At 33.5% G+C, this 24,205-nt stretch overlaps 2 protein-coding genes across 13 annotated transcripts; both read right to left on the reverse strand.

The window, feature by feature from the left end:
• Positions 1-8,505: 8,505 nt before the first annotated feature.
• LOC112293155 (uncharacterized) lies at positions 8,506-13,674 on the reverse strand. 3 transcript variants are annotated; one of them, XM_073539945.2, is made up of 9 exons: positions 13,535-13,674; positions 12,712-12,801; positions 12,030-12,431; positions 11,545-11,868; positions 11,035-11,205; positions 10,304-10,780; positions 9,523-10,003; positions 8,923-8,994; positions 8,506-8,816 (listed from the first exon to the last, which is right to left on the reverse strand). In XM_073539945.2, the coding sequence occupies exons 2-8, from the start codon at positions 12,731-12,733 to the stop codon at positions 8,934-8,936; spliced, it is 1,938 nt and encodes a 645-aa protein (XP_073396046.1). In that variant the 5' UTR covers positions 12,734-12,801; positions 13,535-13,674; the 3' UTR covers positions 8,506-8,816; positions 8,923-8,933. The 3 variants fall into 3 exon arrangements, with proteins under 3 accessions (XP_073396046.1, XP_024398074.1, XP_024398075.1); XM_024542306.3 differs by having other exon boundaries at positions 8,923-9,004; XM_024542307.3 differs by lacking the exon at positions 13,535-13,674 and adding an exon at positions 12,932-13,348 and having other exon boundaries at positions 8,923-9,004.
• A 3,629-nt stretch (positions 13,675-17,303) lies between these two features.
• On the reverse strand, positions 17,304-21,685 carry LOC112292967 (defective in cullin neddylation protein 1). Of its 10 annotated transcripts, none has more exons than XR_016497836.1 (12): positions 21,393-21,685; positions 20,816-21,032; positions 20,568-20,655; positions 20,264-20,315; positions 19,961-20,039; positions 19,647-19,729; positions 19,382-19,478; positions 19,171-19,216; positions 18,938-19,065; positions 18,557-18,825; positions 17,944-18,237; positions 17,304-17,558 (listed from the first exon to the last, which is right to left on the reverse strand). XR_016497836.1 is itself a non-coding variant. In XM_090243531.1 (11 exons), exons 2-11 carry the CDS (start codon positions 20,895-20,897, stop codon positions 17,541-17,543), a joined length of 942 nt encoding a protein of 313 aa, XP_090099657.1. In that variant the 5' UTR covers positions 20,898-21,032; positions 21,393-21,625; the 3' UTR covers positions 17,304-17,540. The 10 variants fall into 10 exon arrangements, 5 of the variants coding, with proteins under 5 accessions (XP_090099657.1, XP_090099653.1, XP_090099656.1 ...); XR_016497840.1 differs by having other exon boundaries at positions 20,816-20,969; positions 21,393-21,675; XR_016497839.1 differs by having other exon boundaries at positions 20,816-21,022; positions 21,393-21,635.
• Positions 21,686-24,205: the final 2,520 nt, after the last annotated feature.

Raw genomic sequence — 24,205 nt, forward strand, 5'->3', positions numbered from 1 at the left:
AAAATAATTAGGAATATACTTGATTGAACTTAAGAAATATTGAATCAACTATCAATATTAATTTTATTCTTAAAAGATAAAATTATTCTAGCTTTAAAAAAATATTTACTATATGATAAATAAAATAGATTAAAAAAATAAATAAGACAAAATAAGATAAATTAAAATAATAAAAGGATATAAGCATATATATAAGAGAATTAAAAATTGATTTTAGCAATGACTTTGTAAGAGCTATGCAAAGTTATGGTTGTTTTTAATAAATTTTGTAAAATAAAAAAGAAAGAGTTTATATTAGAAAGAATTTTTTAAATTTGATAGTAGATCTATAAATAATAATTTTTGGATTTTTTTAAAAAAAAAAATCTTATTTTGTGCTTTAAATTTAAGTATGATCAAAAAATTAGATTAAAGATTATTGAAATTTAAGTAGGTTGGAATCTCAAAAATGGGATTTTGAAGATGAATGAGGGTTTCTAAAATTTTTAAGAATTTTCTTATTAGATTTAGGTGAAATTTATGTGCATATATATTAGACTTGATTTTCAACATATATCTGAATTTTGAAAAGTATTTAACAGTAGAATTAAGAGATTTTGGCTTGGAAAGATTAGAATAAAGATTGGAAAAGGAGGCCAATCAACACTCGAGCAAAATTTAGGGTTCATCTTTTATTTGGTAAGTTCAATCTGCTTAAAAATATTTGTGATTATTGTTAGCTTGATTGTTGAAACGTTTGCAAAATTTGAATTGAAATTAATGGATTGATTGTTAGTTATGGAAATTTTAATTTGCCATAGGATTTTATAAGAATTTATTTAAGATTGAGAATTGATTTAGAGTTTAAGAATTTTTTAGGATTTATCTAAAGTTTGATTAGGATTTGTCTAGGATTTTATTACAATTTATTTAGAAATTGTTTAAATTTTTTTTAAGATTTTATTAGTATTTTTTTAAGATTTGATTAGAATTCAATTAGTATTTATTCAAGATTATTTTTATTTTTTTATAATTTATTTGAAAATTTAATTTAATTTGATTAATATTTGGTTATTTTTATTAAAATTTAATTATAATTTATATATGATTCTATTAGAATTTTTAGAATTTATTGTTGTAATTTTTTTATCTTCCACAATTAGGTGCTTGGCACATTTTCAAGCAAAACTTCATATAATATGATGACATGTTCTTTAAGCTCATTAAAAATTTCTAATACTAAGATATTTTGAATATAGTAAGAACTTAAAATTAATTTTAAGAGATTTTTGGTGGCTCCAAATAAAAAAGTTAATCAAAGACTTTATATAATCATATAATATTTTTTTTAAATCAATAAATTTTTATTATTAATTTTATGGAATTTTCCAACCATTATTTATACTAGTACAACCATAGTCTTATACTTTATGGATTTTACTATGGATCTTTTAATTTTTAGTTCTTATGATTCTATATTTATAATAGTAGATTATTTTTTACTAAGATGGTATATTTTATATTATATACAAAATATATCTCATGTAAAAAAATATTTAAATTTTTTCTTGACTATATTTATTGCTTTCATAGATTGCCAAGGAATATTATATTAGATAAAGAGATCCAATTTGTATCAAGGTTTTGGAAAATTCTTTTCAAGCTATTGAAGTTGGATATAGAATTATCTTTGATTTTTTATCCTTAAATTGATAGATAAATAAAAATAAGTGAATCAATGTATCTAAAATATAACATTAACTACCATTAAGATGATTCAAAAAAAAATTGCCATTAAATTTTTTATATATAATAATGTAATATATTTTTTTCAATTAATATTTTTTTACTAATTATAATAATTATTTGACTTAATTATTTTGACTTTTTAAGAGTTGATAATCTTGCAATAAAAAATTTAATAAATTGTTTATCAAAGCTACATGCAAAACTAAAGGTACAATTAAAAAAAACTCAAGAACAATAAAAGATTAATACAAATATCTATTGCAAAGAACAACTTTGTCATAATATCAAGACTAGTCATCTTTGTAATAGGTTAGATAATTATAGATTTGAACTATTTTTTATTAGTAAAAAATTTAATCTAATCCACTATAAATTACATATATCAAAGTGTATGAAGACTTATTATATGTTCTATATTTCTCTTCTTGAATTATAATAGACAATGAATATATTTTTTTTTTAAAAAAGAAAAATGTTGCTTTCTTCTATAGGAGCAAATAATAATCAATAACTTAAATTTAAAGAAGTCTTAAGCTTATGTGGCTCCAAAACATGTTGAAATATCTTATGAATTGGTAGAGATATGATATTAGTGAATATATATAGAAGCTATTAAAGAAACTTGCAAATAAATTAGCAAAGGTCAAAGCTTTTTATTGACAACAACCATCAAAATTAAGATAAAGAATCAAAAAATTTTAAAAAAAAAAGTTTAATGAAGCTTGCATTCTATCATCTATTTTTGATTGTGGTTTCTTTGTATTTATCGTACCAAGAAGATGGAGAAGAAAAAATCAACAAATTTAACTTAAGAACTATTTTTTACTAAATTATTTAATAAGATATAATAATTTTCATAGCCTTTAAGATGACATAGAAATAAAAATCCTCAAGAATTACATGTCTTTTAACAAATTAAATATAAGATATAATGCATTTTATATCACAACCTTGGAAGATACCTCTAATATTTGGTAATATTATTAAAAGTAGGCTGCACTCTTTGATGGTGTTTCAAAGGTTTTTTTTCAAGCTAGTTATGAAGGTTTAAAAAATAATCAAATATCAAGATGGTCTTTTTGCCTTGATATGAGATACTACTAATGGTTGCAAGAACCTATCAACTATCTTTAAAAGGAACAAACATCAAAATATATAATAAATATAATTTGTTGTATTTTGAAATTCTTCAATATGTGATCATTGTTTCTTGTAGAATTTATTTTTGGAAAGGAGATAATATCACAAAAAATTATATTTATTTTAATAATTACTTAGATAATATGAAAAGGTAGAAATAAATAAAAGTAAATATATTTGATAATATCATGCAGACTAGCTTTTTAGAAGCTTCATAGATATAGCTTTGCTTTTATATATATCTATATGTGATTGATAGGTTGAAAACTTTGTCATTAAATAGGCCACATATTACACATATTAGCCATTTGGATTATAAGTTAGACATATTGTATACATATATAAATCTTATCTTGCAAATTAGGCATGTATTTTGTAAGTTAAATATGTGTTTGAAGTCTTATAGAAAAATGTTACTTAGATCTTAATTAGATATTATAAATAGAGACAAAAGTGAGACCTTCCTTATTCTTGTCAATTCCTTTCTTGAAGAGTTTCTAATTTTTCAATCTTTAACAACAATTATTTTATTTTTTTCTTGAATATATATATATATATATATTTCATCTTTTTTTTAAAATGTCTGACTTTTTTATTTACATTATTTAAGCTTTTGTCTTTAATAGCTAATAATAAAAGAATTATTTAATCATTTTAATAATACTTAATGATATATGACAAATAGTCCTTCAATACTTAATATCACTTATTTTTTTATCCATCAATTTGAGGATAGAAGGCTAAAGATAGTTTTATATCCATCTTTAATATTTTAAAAATAATTTTTTAAAACCTAAATACAAATTGGATTTTTTTGATTTTAATGTAATATTCTTAAATAATCTATAATAGTAATAAATACTATCAAAAATATCTAATTCTTTCTCTAATTAATTATAGTTTTTTTATATAATAAAAAATATATTAATTATAGTTTTTATAAAAAATCATAAAAATTAGATATTTTTTGAAATGTCTAATAATCTATAATAATTAGATATTTTTTGATAGTATTTATTACTATTATAGATTATTAGATATTTTTTGATAGTATTTAATACTATTATAATAATATCTATAATAGTAATAAATACTATCAAAAAAATCTAATAATCTATAAAAAATCATAAAAATAATATAAAAAATTAATAAAAATAATATAAAAATCATAAAAATACTAATAATCTATAATAGTAATAAATACTATCAAAAAAATTATGATTTTTATGATTTTTAATAAAATTAGTAAATTAAGAATACTTTTTAGATAATTGTATTATTTTAAAATAAATCTATAATTAAAAGAATATTTTTATTGTAGATCTTATAATTAATCTTAGTTGCTGAAAACAAATTGAATAAAAATTTATGGAATAAAATTTTTCATCTATTATTATTTTTAATAATATTACATCTAATAAAAAATCTAATGTATTTATTTTCTTAAAATATGGCTTAAAGAAGTTAACTTGATATAAAATTGATGCTAGAATAAAACCTATCTTTAAGGCTATAAATGTTGCTACTTGTTTTTTCAACTCAATTTCATCGTTATAAGTCAAACATAAAATAAATATGCAACTTGAAAGAATTTTTTTATAGAAATTTAATAGCAATTAAAAAATTTCAAAAAATATTCGATGTCACTTTTTGTTTTTGGAGTTCTTTAATTTATGATAGTCCAAAAGTTTTTAGAATTCATCATAAGGCTATTATTTAAAATAAAATATTCTAAAAAATCAACTCAAGTTATAAAATACATAATTATTCATTTTAGTATTTAGTCTTGCACAAATATGATGCTCATGTTTTTTTGTATTCTTAAAATAAATCAAAATATTGTTCAAATAACTAATAACAAAAGCATCTAAAAATTCTCAAAAAAAATCATCAATAAGATATTAAAAATAAGCTTGAACATTTTAGAGTCTAAAAGCTATAATATTATATTCAGAATATCTTAATCTATTTCAAAAGATGATATTTTATTTATCTCTTTTTTTAATCTGTAATAGCTTATATGCTCATTATAGATCTATTTTATTATAAATCTTAGCTTGATTCAATTGATTAAAAAGTCCTAATATCAAAAGTAGAAGATATTTATTTTTGGTGGTATTATTATTAAGTCTTTAATAATCTATACATATTTAATACAATCCATCATTTTTCTTCATAAATAAGATAAGAGCTTATATTGAAGATTTTGAATATTGTATAAAAACTTTTGAAAAGTTTTAATCAATATATTACTTAAATTAAGCCAATTTATTTTGAAATAAACTATAAATTGGTCCAAATGATAGTTGAGCTCATTTTTAAAGATCAATTGCATAATTATAAGGATAATATTTTAAAAGCATATTTATATTTTTTAAAATATGTCTTAGATTTTTTTATATTATATTAGAATATTTCTTAAAGTCTTTCAATTATCAAAAATAAGTGTAGAATATATAACAAATAAAACTCATTTTTTCTTGTTGTATATATAAAAGCTTTTATTTCTAAAAATAAAGATTTGGTTATATTAGGCTTATAATTCACTTCTTGATTAATAAAAGTTTTAATTATACTATAGAAAAAAATTAAGATTACTAAAAATCTAATCCATATAGGATTATATATATATATATATATATATTAGCCATGATAAATCTAAAATAGCTAGATTAAAAAGAGAGCTAATAATATTAAACGATACTAAGCTATATTGACCATATGTTTTTATATTTAAAGGAATGGTTTTATAGATAATATCTCTAGAAGATAAAAGACAGCCATCTATGAATACTAGATGCATGGACTTAGTTTTCTTTACCTAAGTTATGTTTTTTTATTTTCTTATTTTAAAGTCTTCATCTAGAAAATAAATTAAGATTCATGAATCTAAAAAGACAAAGGCTTCATCTAATAAGACAGAGGCTTTGTGATTTTTAAGTCCTAAATAAATATCTATTGTAAAATAAAGAAAGGGTTTTAAAGAGAATAGAATCTTTATTAGGTATTATATAAGATTTTAGCATCATAGTTCTTATTATAGTTAGACAATTGTTTTTTTAATACTTTATTTTTCTTAATAAAAATAATTTTTATTATATGTTTGTATTGATTCTTTATACAATATTAAGTAATATGCTTAAATTTTCCATAATATAAGCACAATCTTTCTTGACAACATTGAAATTTTTATTATTTAGTGAAAAGTTCAAAAATTACTACATCGATTTTTCATATCTTCTACCTTCAAATGTATGTATTAAGAAGATGTTGGTATTGTCATTGGATTATAAATACATTGAGGCACACTTGTATTATTCTAAGATTAAAATTCAAGAAGTTAATTGTCATACTTCACATCAAAACCAATTATGTGACTTAATATTTAATAATTAGATAAATTTAGCATCAATTTCTTTATCTCATATTATAATCTATAGAAAAATTGACTAATAAGTATAGTATTAATTTTTTTAACTTATATTACAATCTATAGAAAAATTGGCTAATAAATACATCATCTCACTTGATATTAGTTATCAGTTGTCAAAATCATAAAATATATAATAATCATAAAACATATAATAATCATGAATGATTATCTTAATATAAAATATAAATTTTATTACTTGCAATACAAATTATGTTACATTTTTCATACATAAAATAGAATTTTTTTTAAAAAAAACCTCCAAATTATTTAATATTAGATTGCATAATTTTAACAAAAGGTTAAAATTATAATAAAGCACAATCTAAAAGTAATGTTTTAATAAATTTGACTTGTGATGCAAAAGTTGGATAACTTTAAGTTTGAAGATCAATTACTAATTTTACTTGATTGATAAATCTTTAGAACTTTGATATTGTACCATTAAAATTTTCAAGCAAAACAACTCTTATTTCTCTATTGCTTGTAGTGGTATTGAAACGGTATTCTATCATAGCAAAAGTAATATAATTTGCTAGAGATGTTGAGATAACTCCAACCATCTCTATATCTTTACTTCTAATGAATCTTATTGTTTTTTGTAGTAGTAAATTGAGTTAATGCATTGCAAGTATTAATTTCCTCATTTTTATTTACATTTGTATAATTATACCTTTCATTTTAATAAACTTTGCTATATAAATATAAATATTTTATCTACTAATTATGCACAAATCTACATCAATGAAGCCTCTAAAAAGCTTCTCACCAAGATATTATCAAATTAACTTATATTTATGTACTTCTACCAAATTCAACTTATCTTCCTAATTATTAATTTTAGTATTCATGTTTTTGATAAAGATATGGATATTCTATAGTTCTAATATTTTATTATTTTATTAAGTAATTTTATATTAAAGAATATAAAATTTATTATAAAAAAGATATAAAAATCAAATTACTTCTTTTTCAATAAATTTTATTGATTAAAGAATCTAAAATACTACTTTTTAAAGTTAATGATCAAATTTTCTTTTGTATTAAGGTTTTAAGAAAATAATTTCAAATAAATTTCAAATAAAAAATAAATTAATTTTTATTTAAAAAAATATAATACGAAAGATAGAAAAAAATCAAAAGAACTTTTATCAAATAGAAAAGAAACTAAAGAACCTTAAACAAAGACTAAACTAAAAGAAAAAAGAATTATTGAAAAAAACTAATAACAATTTTAATTTTTCTTCTATAAACTTGCTACCAACAAAGACATATAGAAGCTTCTTTGAGACTACAAAATTTATGGTCTAAGCATCTGAATAGTAGGTTGTTTCTATTACAACTTTCAAAAATATTTAAAATTATAAAAATAATTAATATTGATTTAAAAAATATAAAATTCTTGTAAATAATGATACTATTCTTAGGATAAATTTAAAATATTAATTTTTTATTGATTTGTGGATTTTGAAATTAATATTAGCTGCTAAAGATGTTTTCAAAGCTGTATTTTAGAATAAAGTAGCCATTAACAAACCTTAGAATAAAGCACTTGTAATCTTTTTAAGTTTATATATTATAAAAAGATATTTCTATCAAAAAAATTAATATTTATATGTTTTTAGTAACACAAAGCCATTTTTTCTTGTTGAATTTTTTTAGATAATTATTATTTGTGAATATAACACATTGAGGTTTATTCAACAAAAAAACTTTTTTAATTAGTGTATTAAATATTCTATGATTTTAATAGATTTAGATCTTGTTATTGTAACTTTGGTAAATTTTAAATATGATAAATTTTAAGATGACTTGTTTTTTCTATTCTAACCTTGTAAACGTCATCTACACTATATTGAATGCCAAAATGTTTTCACTAAAATTGCTTCTTTATATCAATACCATACAATCCCCTTTGGATTCACTTGGGTTGCTTTAATTGACATCAAATTGGCAATTTGTCTATTCATTCATCACTTCACTCTCTGTATGTCCAAGTCTATTTCACTACCCTAACCTTTATCTACCACTTGTTTTTTTTGTCATTTTTGTGCAATCACTAGAAGGCAGAGCTAAAATTTTAACTTTGAATTATGTACTACCCACGGAGTCATGAGGTCGGTCAGTGGAGTTCCAAATGTCTAGTTCGTGATTGGTGGACTGCATTAATAATGTGCACTCATGGAATAGACAATACGATCACGAAGTAGTTGGAGGAGTCTTCATAAATTATAAGCGTCAAATACACGGCCTTTGTCCACAAGCCCTGGATGGAAATTTGCAAAAACCCTCGTAAAAATCATTGATATTGTTGTATAAAGCGTGATGCGAAGCAGCCAAGAGTAGTAGGAACATTGCCCGTGTGCAGAATGTATTCAGCTCGGTGCCTGGCTTTGGCAGTAAGCTCATCATGTAAGGCCTTAGCAGCAGCTCTCATTTCTTGAGCTTTTCGATTAGCAACATCAATCTTAATTGACATCTTCTGGCTTGCATTCTCGTGCAGTTTCTCTAGTTTTATCTGAAAGAAGATTGACACATCAATGAGAGCCGTCTGTACAGTAAAGGTTCTGCAGAATAACAAAGGTCAATGAGATATTCTGGTTTTTTTTAAAAAGTAAACGCACCTCCATCTTCCTCATTTGCGTTTGTGCCTTGGCTTTTTGGAGCTCCTCCCAGGCCTGAATCCTAGCTTCCTCCTGATGGAATCTATGCAGGGCAGGGAAAGATCCAATGCTACTTAAGTACCCTTACAAAACTGCTAAACATAGAAGAGGTTATTGACCAATGAAAAAACCGCAACTTGATTTTCAAACACCCATACCAAGCAGAATCTAGGCTATGTGAAATTTATCTGCAAATGCAGGAAATGTCTGTCCATGACTCATGGATAGTTAATATACTGCCGACGGCGAAGGATATTTTGGAGTTATTCCTAAGATTTTCAGCAAGCTTATTGCCACAATAAAGAAATTTTTATGGCATCAAATCGCAGATTCATGAATCTATTTTTTCGATTAGAATATTTTCTAGCCAGAGAATCTTATGCTGACACAACAGATTACCAGGTGGAATTGCCAAGTTGAGTATGTCTGAAGTGCTGAATCAGTCTGCTAAATGAAATTTTCCTTCCGACTTACCCCAGAAATGTTTTTAGGCTGAAATCGGTCAGAGGTCAGAGACAAGTCGCTGTAGCTGTAACAGACACTAAAGTGGAAGCTAGTTACCTCGCTGTATATTTTGCACGCTCAGCTTCCTCCCAAGCTGCGGCCCAGGCTACCAACGCACTTGCCTGTCCCTCCACACAATCATGGGGTCTTAAGCATGTTGCACTGTCCTCGTCCTCTTCTTCTCTAGTACTCCAATTTAAGTTTCTGTAAAGAGAGGCATGTAGTTGGGGACCTTGAGTGTGATCCCTTAGTTTTTCAATGTGGAAACTCTGAAGGTCGAGCATGTCCACAGTCGAAGATGCTCCCACAGATGCGGTTCTGCAGTTCCAGCGGTCAGGAGTGTTATGTCTGCTGGGCGAGATAAAAATTCCTGGAGCTGCACCTCTGGAGAGTCGGACACTGGGATTGGGAGTCATTTGTGTCCCCGTGTCTCTGTACACTGTAGAGGGCTGTGCGGCGTCAGTTCCGGACTCCCTCATAGAGATAGCATCCGCCGAATCTGAAACCGACCTGGAGTGCGCACCATTGGAAAAGATGTCTGAAAGATAACAAACAATAATTAGTTTAATGCTGCGTCCTGACATTAACCACGAGCTCTGTTACCTAATCAAGTTTTATTACCCTTGTCTGAATGTTAAGCTTGTCAGCTTTCTAAATCCCCAGGTTGCTGATACAGTCATCAATGCGTAACTATAGAAGCACCCCAAAAATAGTGACTAATTACACGAGTCATTAAAGACATAATTGGGAGGAGAAAAAAAAAAAAAAAAAAAAAAAAAAAAACTGTGGCTGTGGGTACAATTGGTTCAAAGTTGACGCCATACAGAAATCTTCACACCTTTGATGGGGGCATTAGTAGACGTTTCTGCAGGTACTTGACTCTCTGGAAGGTTGACGGATACTGGCATCTGCGATGCTTGTGGCTTCATAGCCAATTTAGTTGGAGATGACGAACCATCCAGTCTACTGACCAGCGCCCGTTGGACATGCATGGAGGAGGTTTTTGGTTTATCTCCCAGTTTTTCGTCCGAATTCACACTAAAATTAGGTGACGACTCCAGCTCTGTACGTTTTACAACTGCATGTGAAGCATCACGTCTTTTAGCATGGTCACTGAAGGAGGAGCCACTCGACAGAGAATTTTGAATGAGACTCTCTAGTTGCTGAATATGGTCCTTAACATTAACTCCGCCTGTGATCTCGTTGGTTTTTTGTGAGACTGACGTTGAAGACGCTTCGCTTGATGGGGCAAGATCGGGGCTGCCAAATCCATGACGTCCTCCTGGGCCTTGACTTGCGATTGTAACACGTTTTCCTGCAAGTTTCATAGACAATCAAAGCCCAAGTCAATTATTATGAAAGCTTTCTGAAGGTAAGATTGATTCTGATTAGTCAGAGATAAACCCTAGACAATGTATTCTGCTGTAAGAGTGACCAGAGATCTGGTCCTCAATATGAACCGAATAATGTCACCCATTCATCAATTCCACCACGATCGAATGTCTCTGTAATCCAAAACGGTGAAAACCTGTAGAGGCGGTCTAATCAGGTAGTGATAGTGGTTCTTACCAGGTTGTGACAATGTGCCTGGTCCCAAGCCTTGATTAGAACGAGCGCTATGTGTAATTGCTGCTTCGCTGTGACATGGGCTCGCAATCCACTTATCAGCATCATCCCACTTTGATGGAGGTGCTTTGGGAACCTTGGATTGCATTGCCGGTCTCTGCTGATAATGACCACCTGCAATTACAGGAAGTTAAATTTTATTGTCCTCAAGAGACATGGGCGTTTAAAAACATGTAAGTTGCTTTTCTGAAGTGACAATTGTCCAGAAAATAGTCTACAGTATTTTTATGGTGCATTTTGACGATCTGTTTCACTATCTTACAATCAAATTGTCAGTAGAGGCTGGATATCTGAGGAGCATGACCACCTGAGAATTGTACCCACAGTCTACTACAGTTGCATTTCAAAGCCCAGGCTTCCGCTAACCTTATTTCACTACGTTAAGATGTCCCACATCATTCCTCTGCCCTCCTGGAACTAAACTTAGTTTAGTGCCAGGGTATGCAAACGTACCCGTGCTGCTCGATTGATGACCATCGCTTGCTTGCTTTCTCCTGGTCTCCTCTCCCACATCTTCACTGCTATCAGACGATAGCGCATCATCCAGCTTGCTATCTTCAAATTGGACATACCGACGTGGTCCATCTTTTAACTGGGTCACATGCATCTCTTTGTTTCCTCCGGGGCGATGTGAAGTTGCCTCTGAATGATGGCAATGACCTGGGCCTTGATGCTGATTATTTCGATTGACATCCTGTCCAGAAACCTGATGTTTGTGACCATTTGACCGAGCACCTGCTTCCAGCCACACAGACAATGGCCCAACATGCGACTGCCCTGCACCGATGGAAGCAATTTAAGACATGTAAATAGCCACTCGTACTCCAAATTTGATGTTACTTTCTAAGACGTTACGACGTGTTTTGGAGTGGTCCTAACAGTCTAGAATCATTCTTTGGTTGTCGAGAGCTAATTTCTTGCTTTAGATAGGCACTTACCATTGCCATTGTGGTGCTGTTTACTGAGTTTCTGGGAATTATTCGAAGTTGATTCATTTGAATGTGTCCCATTGTAAATCTCGGAGTATTGATGCTGCTTGTATTCAGGGCTAGCATAACCATAACGGACTGGCTCAGGATGTGGTGGCTTCGGGGAGCAAACGGCTTTCACTTGAGCATTGTCAATGTCTCTGCCCAATGATGCGCCTGCTGAATCATTCGGAAAACTTCCCTGGAAGGTCTTGCACCCCCTGGACATGGTCTGAATAATTTCCTTGTCTAAAGAGTCAATGGAGAATTCGTGCTTTCTTCCAACCGCGGCAAAATGCTCAGTTCTTCGTCTAATTGTATCTGCATGCTGGGCCTTACATTTGGCCGATACTAATTCTTGACGTCCCAACTCTGGATCAAAAGAGTCGTGAAATAAGTACGCAGAGTGAGGAATACATGATTAACCTGCTAGACTACCACAACCTCTCCTTCAAGTATAGCTGAATTTCTAATGAACATGAAAAGGATTCTTTGTATCAAATACCTTTCGCAGTTCCGTAAAATATTATTTGCATAGCCTCAGACAAATATGACATGTGCTAATCAATGAGAGCATATATGCTACATGCAAACAACACCAATCGAAAAAGCCATGCACTTGAGTATCATTAGAGAATGTAAAAGAAATAACTGGTTTTGGAGGAATCCTCCATTGGTGGTAGCGTTCACGACGTCCACAACTTCATGCTGAGCAGGATTTTGACGTACTGAAGTCTCGATCCTGTTGGACAACACAAAGGTTCAAAACTCTTGAAACATAATGGCTAGGAAAAGTGAGCATATCAGTTACAGTACAAAAAACAATTATCCAGAACGAGCTGAGAATGCAAATGACAGATGCTTGTTCATACATGGTTCTGCAGCAGAGGTTCAATGATTAGTTAAAGCTGCTTCTCAGCCCGTGTGCTGCAGATTTCGAGACATGATTTCACATCAAAAGGAAGCCAAGCCAACTAATGTAATCATTTTTTCCCAGCTTTCATCTCGGTCTGAAGCTGCATTGCGATGCCAATATCGTAACACCTCCACATGGAAAGGGCTCTTACAGGAGAACACTCAGTCGGAACATAAATGCTGAATACTTGGCTCACTGTACACTTCCTGATGTGCGTCTATGCGCGACTATCGCATTCTCGAGGTGCTTATGCTTGTGACGATAGCATCCAGGGATCAGGATATGACGATGAGCGGCACGATACTACTCGGGAGGAACTAATTACTAATTTCACTCGAACTCATTCCAAAAATTACTTCCCAGATCGATTCTCACGTGCACGGCGATTTAGACCATGGATAACCACAAATGAGCTAACATACGGTTGAGCTGTCGCTATTCGCAGTAGTCCCCTTCTTAGCTGATAAACACACTATGCGATCAGTAGATTCTGTCCGGACAACAAGTCAATATCCACACATACACACACATGGAATCATCAGGAAGAAGCGGCACAAACACGAAATCGCCTGGTCGCGTGTGGTTCTTCTGGCCCGAGCATGCAGCCACGGTAGGAGTCGCTCCAAAAAGGACAATTCAGAGGTAGGAAGGGTGTGGAAAGAGGAAGAAGAATCGAGAGGCAGGAATGAAGAGCTCGGTGGAGAGAGAGTGACAAACGCAAGGATCGAGAATCGGGAAGAAGTGAGAAGTAGGACGAGGAGGAGTTGCGAGGAGGAGGACGAGGACGATGCAAGTGCGACAGCAGCCATGGCTTGCAACTCTTGGTGGTCTCGTCTGGTCTGGTCCCCGATCGATGGGTCAGCTGGTAAAGGGGACTTCGAGTGCATTTCGTCAGTCTTGAGAATGAGAGAGAGAGAGAGAGAGAGAGAGAGAGATACACGCAAACAGAGAGAGAGAGAGAGAGAGAGAGAGAGAGCGCGAGCCCCTATGACCGCGTGTTTCATTCCGTGGCCTTACTGACCGACTGGCTGACTTACCCCCCTTTTATTTTATTTATTTTACTTACTTATTTACTTACTCCATCCTGTGTGTGTGCAACTGTCGTGAATGCTATTACTACTACTACTACTATTACTACTACTACTGGCAGAGGGAGGAAGACGATGAAGAGGGACGTAGCGGAGGGAGGGAGGAAGGGAGAGGAGGAGGCATTTATTTATTTTTGTACTTACTTCCTCCGCAGCAGCAGCAGAAGCAAAGTTCAATTCCATAAAAACTTAGTTGGCTGCTCTCTCTTTACAAGATGTAAATATATAAATGTATATTTAATACGCCCTCCATTTCCTCCTCCAAACGAAAGCAAAGTGCAATTCCATAAATCTCTCTCCCCCAGATCATGGCCACCACCACAGCTCCACCCCGCACCCCAGACCTGCCTGCTTCTGCTTCTGCTGCCCTCGACCATCCTGCCCAACCAAGAGCAGTTTGGGGAGGGGGGAGGGGGAGGGGCAGAAGGCAAGCTCTTCCAGTTTCACTTACACCAAGTCATGCACGCATTCACTCTCTCTCACTCTTACACTTTCCTTGGGGGAGAGGGGGGGGGGGGTATATGAATGCCATGTCAGCTGCCCTGGATGCCTTTGCCGTCTTCAGGGGTGAACGCCCCCCCTCTTTTCCTTCCCTTGGGACGGTGGTTTGACAGGACATACTCACATACAGAGACATCCAGACTTTCTCTCCCTCTCTCTCTCTCTGTCTGTTCGTCTGTCTGTGTGCGTGTGATTTTCTATTCTTACAGGGGTGTGGGTGTGGGTGGGGGGTAGGGGATACCCCCCCTCCTGGTCCATGAATTCCACATCTGGATCTCTGGCAGAGCCTTAGTGCTGTACTAGCTCTAAGGCTCAATTGCCTACCCACACACTTGTGGAATGGATTACATTTTGTATTCTTTATCGGAGAATATAAGATTTGTTTTTGTTTACAGAATTTTTCCAAACAATCCACGTCTTACACAACAACAAGATGATGAATCCAAAGGCAAGTGAATAACACTACAAAATAGTACATGAATGAAGAGAAGGAAGAATAACAAGAAGTTAGGAACGGAATGAGACCTTTGTAATGTTGTTGTGCAACCGAATTGGATTAATGAATGAGGTTTCGTATATCTCATTCATCCGTTCCGGGATCGCCACTCCACATGTCATAGTCAGGGTCACAGTGAGAAAAGGCACCGACACGTCATTAAAGAAAAAGTTTCTACAAACTGACAAAGGGCAACGATGACTGCGACCAACTACCCCTGTTCCTTCGCTACTGTTTTGTTTCCTTTATCTACTTGTTTTTACTTCCCCGCCCCTTCTTACTACCCGGATACTCCACCAACCCACCTGCCCAGAAACAAAAATCTTTCTTCCAAATCAAGCTGGTTTCATTACTACTCCTTCAATAACTAACACACAGTTTTCTTTTTCTTTTTCTTTTTCTTTTTCTCTTAATTTTTTAAATTCTTTTCTTACTCTTGCGTCAGCACTTCTTACTTTTTTTCTTTATCTTTAACTTTATTTCTGTTTAATCAGTGTATGGTAATAATAGTGGATGAATCATTCAATGAACAGTGGAAAAGCTGATTTGAAGCAAGTAATAATAATAACAATATTAAGAATAATTCATCAACAACAAAATCAAAAGTAGATGGTCACCTTAAAATTGAAGCTTTCATTTATTTGCAGAGGCTTTGACTTCACAATAGAAGCATCTCATCATGCCAACAACCTCATTTACAATTGCAGCCTTTGTACAAATGAATGTCATTTAAAACCCCGTAGAAATGTGACCCTTTCAATAAAACACATACATGTGGAATCCTATGCCCATGTATTAAATTTTCCAAAACTAGTAGTCTTCATTGGTAGTGAAACAAAAAGAAACAAATACTCATTGAACATTTTTGTCACCTTCTAACAAAATAGTATTTTTGTATCTATTCATTTACTTTTGTTTACTTTTTACTTTACTTTACTTTTATTTGAGTGCAGCTGTGAAATTCAAGTAGAATGCTATCTTGCATCAATGAACATGCGACGAATGAAATGAAAATTCATCCATCTAATGGGATTTCGCTCGTCTTCAGCCATCCAAATGGTATCGTTTTTCATGCATCCATCTTGTCTGTGCTGGTGTACTCTGCCCACGTGGCAACACCCTTCTTTCATATTAACTTGTTTCATATCTTCTAAAAGAACACAATCACAAGATCTAACATTGTGAAGTTAAAACATAAATTAAAAGCTTATAATTGGTTCAATCTAAAGATGTTAATAAAAAGTGATAATTTTTCTAAATTAGAGTATCTTCAAAGTATTCTATGATTTAGGATACTAGAATATAATCTTCTAATTTTTTCTAATGCTTATTTAAATTATAAAACATTAGTTAACTCATATATGTGTATGTATTTTAAAGTCAAAATTTGGACTTGAATAATGTCTAATTTATATCACTAAAACATGATTTAAAATATATTCTTGGCATGAGAGTGTTAAAAGAATTCCTATTATATACACATATATACATATATATTAGATAGGAGACCCATTTAGCAAGCCAGATAATTGTTAAATCTTAAAAGATTTTTGATAAAAAATCTTTGTCATGGATAGACCACAATATCATTGCATATATTGTGAAAATTTAAGAAATGATTGATTGTATTTTTAAAATATTTTAAAGTTTTCAACCAATCACATATCAATAGGAATCAAGTGACTGGCTAAAGTCAATGGTCACCCTTTAACAATTGGAATTTAGACAATTAGGGAATTTTGACAAACACCAATTTTGTACAAAAGTTTTGTATATATATATACACATAAAAATATAAAGTTCTTTAAGAATTTGAGCATTTAAACTATATGTAAAAGTGTCATCGAATTCATATTCAAGCCTTATTTCATAATCTAAGGTTTAAATTCAAACATGATTCAAACAAGTAAAACTATAATCCAAAAATATAGTCAGTTGTGATAATCGTGGATGTTAGATTTTTTACATGATTCATTGATTCTTATCTGTATTATGTTATGTTTTTTTTTTAATTTATTCTCTATTTTTTTAATTTTTTAATTTAAAACTCCAGTGAAAAACTACAGTGGTTAAATTTTGATGTCCGGTTGGAAACATTTTACATAGTATATTCAATGGTTTGTATGGGGGGCGTGGCAGTTGTTGCTTACCCAGATGCCATCCCAGCTGGTGTAATTTATGTTGTGTATTCAACCCAGTATCAAGGACTTACACCAAGCACCTCACCTTGCAAAGAGGAACAATGGCTTTCAACCTGATTCTATTACACATTTCTACGTTTATCCACCCCAACAGCAGAATTTGATGACAGAAGGGTCCCTTCATTACAATATATGGTCCTTCAAGCAGGCTTTGCGAAGCGTCTCAACAAGAAAGCACTGAGAACAGAGAATCATTGCCCAACCGGCAGGCTTTAAATCTGTGCAGCTGCCGAGCTGGAGTTCCACCCAGCCACCTTCCACACGGTCCCATCCGAACACCTACAGCATCCAGAATTCCTGTTGGCGCCAGAGCTGGACAAAATTCAGTCCTTGATGAAGAAGTTAAGCAATATTGTGACTAATCACGACCAGACGAACATATTCATCATTTCAAAAGTAATTTTCACTCCAGACGTTGAGCTAGCAAGGCCGTGCAACAGATGAACTTTTTGGTTCTATAATCGCAGACACAGCTGACTTTAAGTCAGTCCCCAACGGTTCAGGCACCCCCACGTGAAACTCGAGTTCAGAGGCAAGCACTGCCATAGAAAATCTCGTCAAAAGAGACATTTCTAGGCATGTGACAAGTCACAGAGAATCAGCTATAAATCTTTATTACCAAAGAATCATGATACACTCATGAAGCTCCAAAACTTAGAATGAGTTCTGTGAGAGGTATGACCTGGCCAGCCTGTATTAGCTTTTCCTGGACCAAATGCAATCCTTTGTATACAGCCTAAGGGAAAGTCGACGACGACGACGTCTGGCATTATTGATGGAGAAGCAAGTCCTGTTGTGGACTCAAGAATGCAGGATAACCTCCACAGGCAGTAGTTATTTCTGCTTTCTGGAAACTAGAAGACAAGTTCAACTGACTCCATCGACGGTTGTCAATGCTGCCCTGACTTGGACATTGCTGCCATGTAGCGGACAGGAGAACATCATAGCCATTTCTGCTCGAGTGTGATGGCAGGTCCTGAGGGAGTCAATACTCTGAGCATGAGTGCATGTAAACCACAAAACTGAATCTGTTTCTGAATCATAGTAGACAAACTCTTGAAACCGAACAGTTGAAAAACAGCCACGTGACCCTTTTCAGTTGATCTTGAGAGCAAGATTCCCTTAGGAAGTGCAGCTCAACTCGAGCATATGTTATATCTTTAAGGTATGCTTTGGTCTATATCCAATCTACTGTCTACCCCAGCAGAAGCTGGAAACCAAATTGCCAGAGAAAACTACGCCACGAATATGACCCAATTGGACCACAGAGCAGAATGAACCCTAAGAAAACTCACCTGACACGTAAATAATCCTCGCGCAAACTGATTCGTAATGTTAGCTCTGTCACGTTGGTGCCAAACACCTCGTCCCTCCTCCCCATCGGCGCCTTCCATGGGATCGGATACTTCGGATGTGGCATTTTCACTTGTCCGCATGCGCTTGGTGATCACAGAACTAGGGATCCTCGCCAACTGCTGGGAGAGACAGTTAACTGATTCTGCTTGAGCGGCCTCCTCCCTGGGGTCTTTCAAGCGTCTCTTGCTTCCAGCCTGCGCTGCCATACCTGGCCAAATAAAATCTTTTTAAGTGCGCCGATTAAACCTTGAAGTAAAATGAATGCCCATTCAGGCATATTTCACGAGTAACTAAAACGGCGCAGATGTTGTGAATTTTACCTGGTAATGTACTGGTTCGGCAGTTCAAAGACGACTCTAAAGAATCATCGGTATTCAACGGCATTGGATCTACTCCACAATCACAAACACAATGCGTGTTCTTTCTACAACGAGAACAAGCGTTTTTCCTGCACAAGTCCACACAAAGCTGAACAACTCCGCAAGCCTTTGGAAACAGAAGCCATGTGCAGCAGCGAAGTAGCGCAACGTAGGAAGCAGAGGGAGAAACATACCTGTACATGTTCTCGACAAATTCGTCCACCAGTACCGGCCAAGCACCTGCGTAAGCACAGAAACAGTATTTATTTTTTATTTTTTATTATTATTTATTATTTTTTTTCAGTTTTAAGTTTTTCATAAGTATGATGAACTGATACCACTGGATTATGCACCAGAGTATTATGCTGTACACCATTACTTCAAAAGCCAAAGAAGAGAGCTCACCCTCTACATCGTAGTTGCTAAGATCTTCATGTACACTACGGCTAAATTCAAGAACTTGCCTCCACGTATCTTCTGATACAGCATGTCGCTGATGCACCTACGGTATCAAGTCGTACAGTTGCTTAGCAAAACTTGCTTTGCGCAACCGGCTGCATCTTCCTTCAGCATGAGTGCTCAACACATTCACAAAATATATGCTCATGAAATAGCTAATTCCAAAGCATGTACGACCAAGGTAATTTGTGTTTTTCTAAGGGATAAGTACCTGAACAAAGGCACACCATTGATCGAGTAATCTGAAACGCCCAGTCAACGCCAATCTCCACCCGGCTATAGCCGTACTGACAGCTGCATCAATCAAGCCAAGAGTTATCATGTCTAAGTCTTGCACACAACCTGCATCCATATGGAAACTGGAAAATATTGAACAGTATGCATTAAATCCATCCATTGCCCCTTGTTTTCCTGTACAACAAAGCTACCTAGACCTAAACATTTGAAATGAAGTTTATATTTCCACTCAAACAGACCATACATAAAAATACTTTGTCAAAAAGGAAACTACAAAGGATAGCTTACAAATATTTTTCTGCCCTGGGTCCCGACACATGAAAAAAACAAAGCGGTAAAATACTGAAAAATTCCGCGCATCCAATAGCTGCAAACACACGACCTTTTCTTAGCTCACAGCTTCGTCCTTAAATCTTGCAACATAGAAGGTTTGAACGTGCATAAGAACCTATTACAAAGATACTGGAAAGGAAAAAAATAAACGATTAGATGTTTATGGAATAGAAACTAGAGAATTCCCGAGCCAAATCCCTTCAAAAAACAACATGTTAAGTGCCATTGTCCGCGAACTACACATAGATGCAACAATACCTTAGCTTGAAGATGCAAGCACAAGCTCCGAAGTCCGTCAAGTGCTGCTTGGCTGAATATCATCAAGTCGCAACTTAGTTGAAACGGCTAGAACGGGAAAGACTCAATTAAGTGGCAGTGTAGGATAATGAGGAACTTTACTAAAATGCTGGTACTTTCTAGAAACCCTAACTAGGAGTTCTCAACAATTCGGCCCTCGATTACTTGCTCAGTGGTTCTTCCTATTGCCATGAGTGGAACATCACGAAATCGAATTCGTTTGGAATTGAGTACCTATACGGAGCTGCAAAGGGAGAACACTAACCCTGTTAAACATTGGGATTCGGCATACGAGGATAATGCCAAGAGCCTCGACTTCATCTTGCTGGGTTCTTGATGTGCTGTTACCGTGTCTGTGAAGAAAATGCAGGAACAAGTTGATAAGCATACAGCAGAGAATGATATAAATCTCAAGTAATCATATGGAAAAGCAGATGCTACTGCAAAACCTAACAGTATACCCTAGCTCCGTCCCCACAGAGCCAGTCAGCCTGCTCCCAAATGATCAATTACCTGCGTACTCCAGATATATTTCAATCATTCTCATGTCACCATCTCCGCGCCCTAAGCTTCGCGTGACTGGCAGAGTAGACATGGTCCGATTCTGGCACGGCAACCAAGATCCTCTCGTACTCCACCAACAGCAGATCCTACTCTCCACACAGTCCTGCACGAGATGCTGGATGGCATCGATTCCGTAGGGAATTCTGCAGCTTGCTCCTAAAATTTCCTATCCTCAGAAACCCTCGTACCTCTTAAGTATAATACAAGAGAGACGCACCCTTCAAAGTTCATAAGGAGGCGTTGAAAGCATCTACGTGTACACATGAGACAGACATAAAACCTGGAGCAGGAAGGAACCGATTCAAAACTCTACAAGCCAAGGAATAAACAAAAGAAAAGAAAAGAAGACAAAATCAACTCCAAAGATCCGAATATGCACCAACAAACAACAGCCTGCAATGGAGGTTTCGATACCCTGCAGTCCTTCGCATCCTTAACACCCACTTGACGTTTCGCCACAAAAATACATTACCCCTCTGACAACACAAGCATGCCGGAGCTCATCTCCAACGGAGGCAAAACGTACCAATTGTCGGTGGTCTGAAAACTCCGAGTAGTCACAAAACTTGTCGGAAACAACCCACAGCGCACTTGCTTGTAATGTCCACGATGCAACCCAATCCCGCCGAAGAAGGTTCAATCCACACACAAAAATCGAGTACTGCAAAGTTCCTCATCTTGAAAACATTCTTGAAATGACGTCATAGCGTATGTCACCGTCCTCATATGAAGACCTTGATATGTACGACCGATTCACGTAACTCTGTAATTGCAGACACCAGATTTGTGAGGACGCTGGCTTGTATCTCTCTCCTCTCCTCTGATCATTCGCACGCCCGACTGCTGGAGAAGAGTACGAATGACTTGGGATGAGGCGTGAGTTTCATCCATCAGGAACCTGGGAATCATGCAGTTGGGCCCTGGATGCTAAAGCTTCGATTCCTTTTCTGTCCTCATCAATTAGTCGGCAACTGAAAACCTTGGATCTCCAGTTGGGTTTTGGAGCGCTTTCTCTCCAGGTTTCCATTTTGAACATTTGTTGAGGTTTCTGTTAGCGGATTTTCTATTGAGAAACAAGACTGTGGATGGGAGCTTCAAGCTGATGGGCGGCGAGCATGTCCAGGAGATGCGTTCGATGCGTCCTGGGATGGTGGGGTCATGTATTGAAGAAGAAGTGTGTTGAGCTGTAGAGGATCTGGGTTTTGGTAGTATTTCAGTAGTATTCAGTTGTCTATTGGCAGGCGTATTTCAACTGGAGAGTTAGCGCTCCCCCTGTGGGCGAGTGGTGAAAGCAGGGCAGAGTTGGTGGGGCAGAAGTTGTTGGGTGGAAATTTTTGAGGGATGGCTATGAAGTACTGATAGGATACCAGTCCTTGGAAAAGAAATGGTGCAAGAATAGGGTACAATTGGAGCGAAATGCGTTAGCTTGAAGGCCTGATAATGAAGTGCAGGCAACAAAATCTGTGAAAGAGAGGGTGAACAAACAGCTTTTGTTATGACTTAAATTCGGATCATGCATGTTGAAGGTGCCTACCCATAATACCCATTTAGGTTAGTGGTGTCATTCTCATGGTCATCGATTTGGTGCGCCTTGACAATCAAACCTCCTTTCCTTCCTCAGTCTGATGAACAATTGTCCATATCAGCGTTACAACCTCGTCGTTTCAACTCTGGGATTGGCGACGTGCAAAAGTTTTGCTCCAAATCCTTGGGTGCATTCAGATGTTCCTAGAGGAACTATTTTTCCTGGTCTAGAGACTTCGTCGCTTTAACACGTCGCTTCAGATGCCCTTTACTGGAAAGAGACGAACTCATTTAAGTAGATGATGCTTGGTAGAATGCATGCATGCACACCTTTGGGATGCAGATGGTGGATTTTATGAGATCTACTTCGAAGGAGCACCCGCGGAGATATCTGGATTTTATGTTTGTGTGATGGGCACATCCTCGGCACATGATTATGGTTATAACTGGTGAATCTGATCATACCTGTTGCTCAATGCACTACAGTTCTTATTTGAGTAACTTCATCAAGTGTTTGTGTAGATATTTCATGTTTCATGGACTTGTTTTTAGAGCTGGACGTGGGCATGATTGTTTTGTGAAGCAAAAGAGGGTCTTCGCTGTATATGTTGTCAATGCAAGAAGGAAGTTGATGACTGATTGAAATAGGTGATTTCATTTGCTAATGTTGTTGCAGATCCGTAGCTTTTCTGTTGAGATGCTTCTATTTCCTTACGTGGTGGTTTTTTTCGTAATGAAGTCTGTGTTGTTTAGAGTTGAGATATGCATTTTGAACTTGTTCTAATTTGGAATTAGTAGCCAAAATTTTAAGTTTGCATAGTTTGTAACAATTTTAGATTATTATGTGTGTTTTTTACATGTCTTGTGCTATGTTCATGTGTTATAGCTTGGTCATTTATTCACTCGTCTTTACTTGGAGTAACTGATTATCATTTGTAACATTTTCAACATTTAACTTTTTTTTCTTATTTTTTAATGTGTTGTTATTTTTATCTTTATAGTGGTTTTGGTCTTGTTGATGTTAATTTTTATTATTGCAATTATAGTTGGTTGTCTGCAATATTATTAATGTTTGTCGTTAGATATCAATATATTATTAATATAGTATTACTTTATATATATAATTTTTTTAATTTAAAACATGTTTAGAATTTATTTCTAGTGCAAAGTTCTAAAATAAAAGAAACTTCGACAAAATTGTGCTGTAAAGTTATAATATTATTTGATGTATTTCGTTTTTAGAAACTCAAAATTAAGGAATATCATTTAATTTCAGATTGTTGTAACACCATAAAAAGCAAAAGAATGCAAAACTTTAAATCTTTGAATAAATAAAATTATGTCTAAATGTTATTTTATATATGTGTATCTATACACACATAAATACTTTTATGTAATTTGTTGTTTGTTATCATAGTATAATAGAACTAGTATTATAGATATTATAATTTTAAAAAATATTAAAAATAAATACTTTATAATTTGTAGATGAATGAAGTAATATGTTTAATTAAATAAGTAAAGTATATATTAAAGCAATAAGTAATTGGTAGTTTAATATTCTATTTTTTATTGTTGATTTATTGACTCTTTGTACAAGAGATAAGATCTTTTTTCATCCAAAATTTAATTTAAATTAAAAATAAATCTTATATTTATTTTTAGTAGAAAATAATGTGTATATATATATATATATATATATTTATATGTCCATCTTTATTCAATTTTAGTAGATCATTTAGACTTTTTATATATTTTTTTTGATTCTATACTATCAATCTAAAAAACAAATGTTTTCAAATTTTAAAAAATCTA

Source organism: Physcomitrium patens, chromosome 16, assembly GCF_059467195.1.
Source record: "Physcomitrium patens ecotype Gransden chromosome 16, ASM5946719v1, whole genome shotgun sequence".
Classification (NCBI taxonomy): Eukaryota; Viridiplantae; Streptophyta; class Bryopsida; order Funariales; family Funariaceae; genus Physcomitrium; species Physcomitrium patens.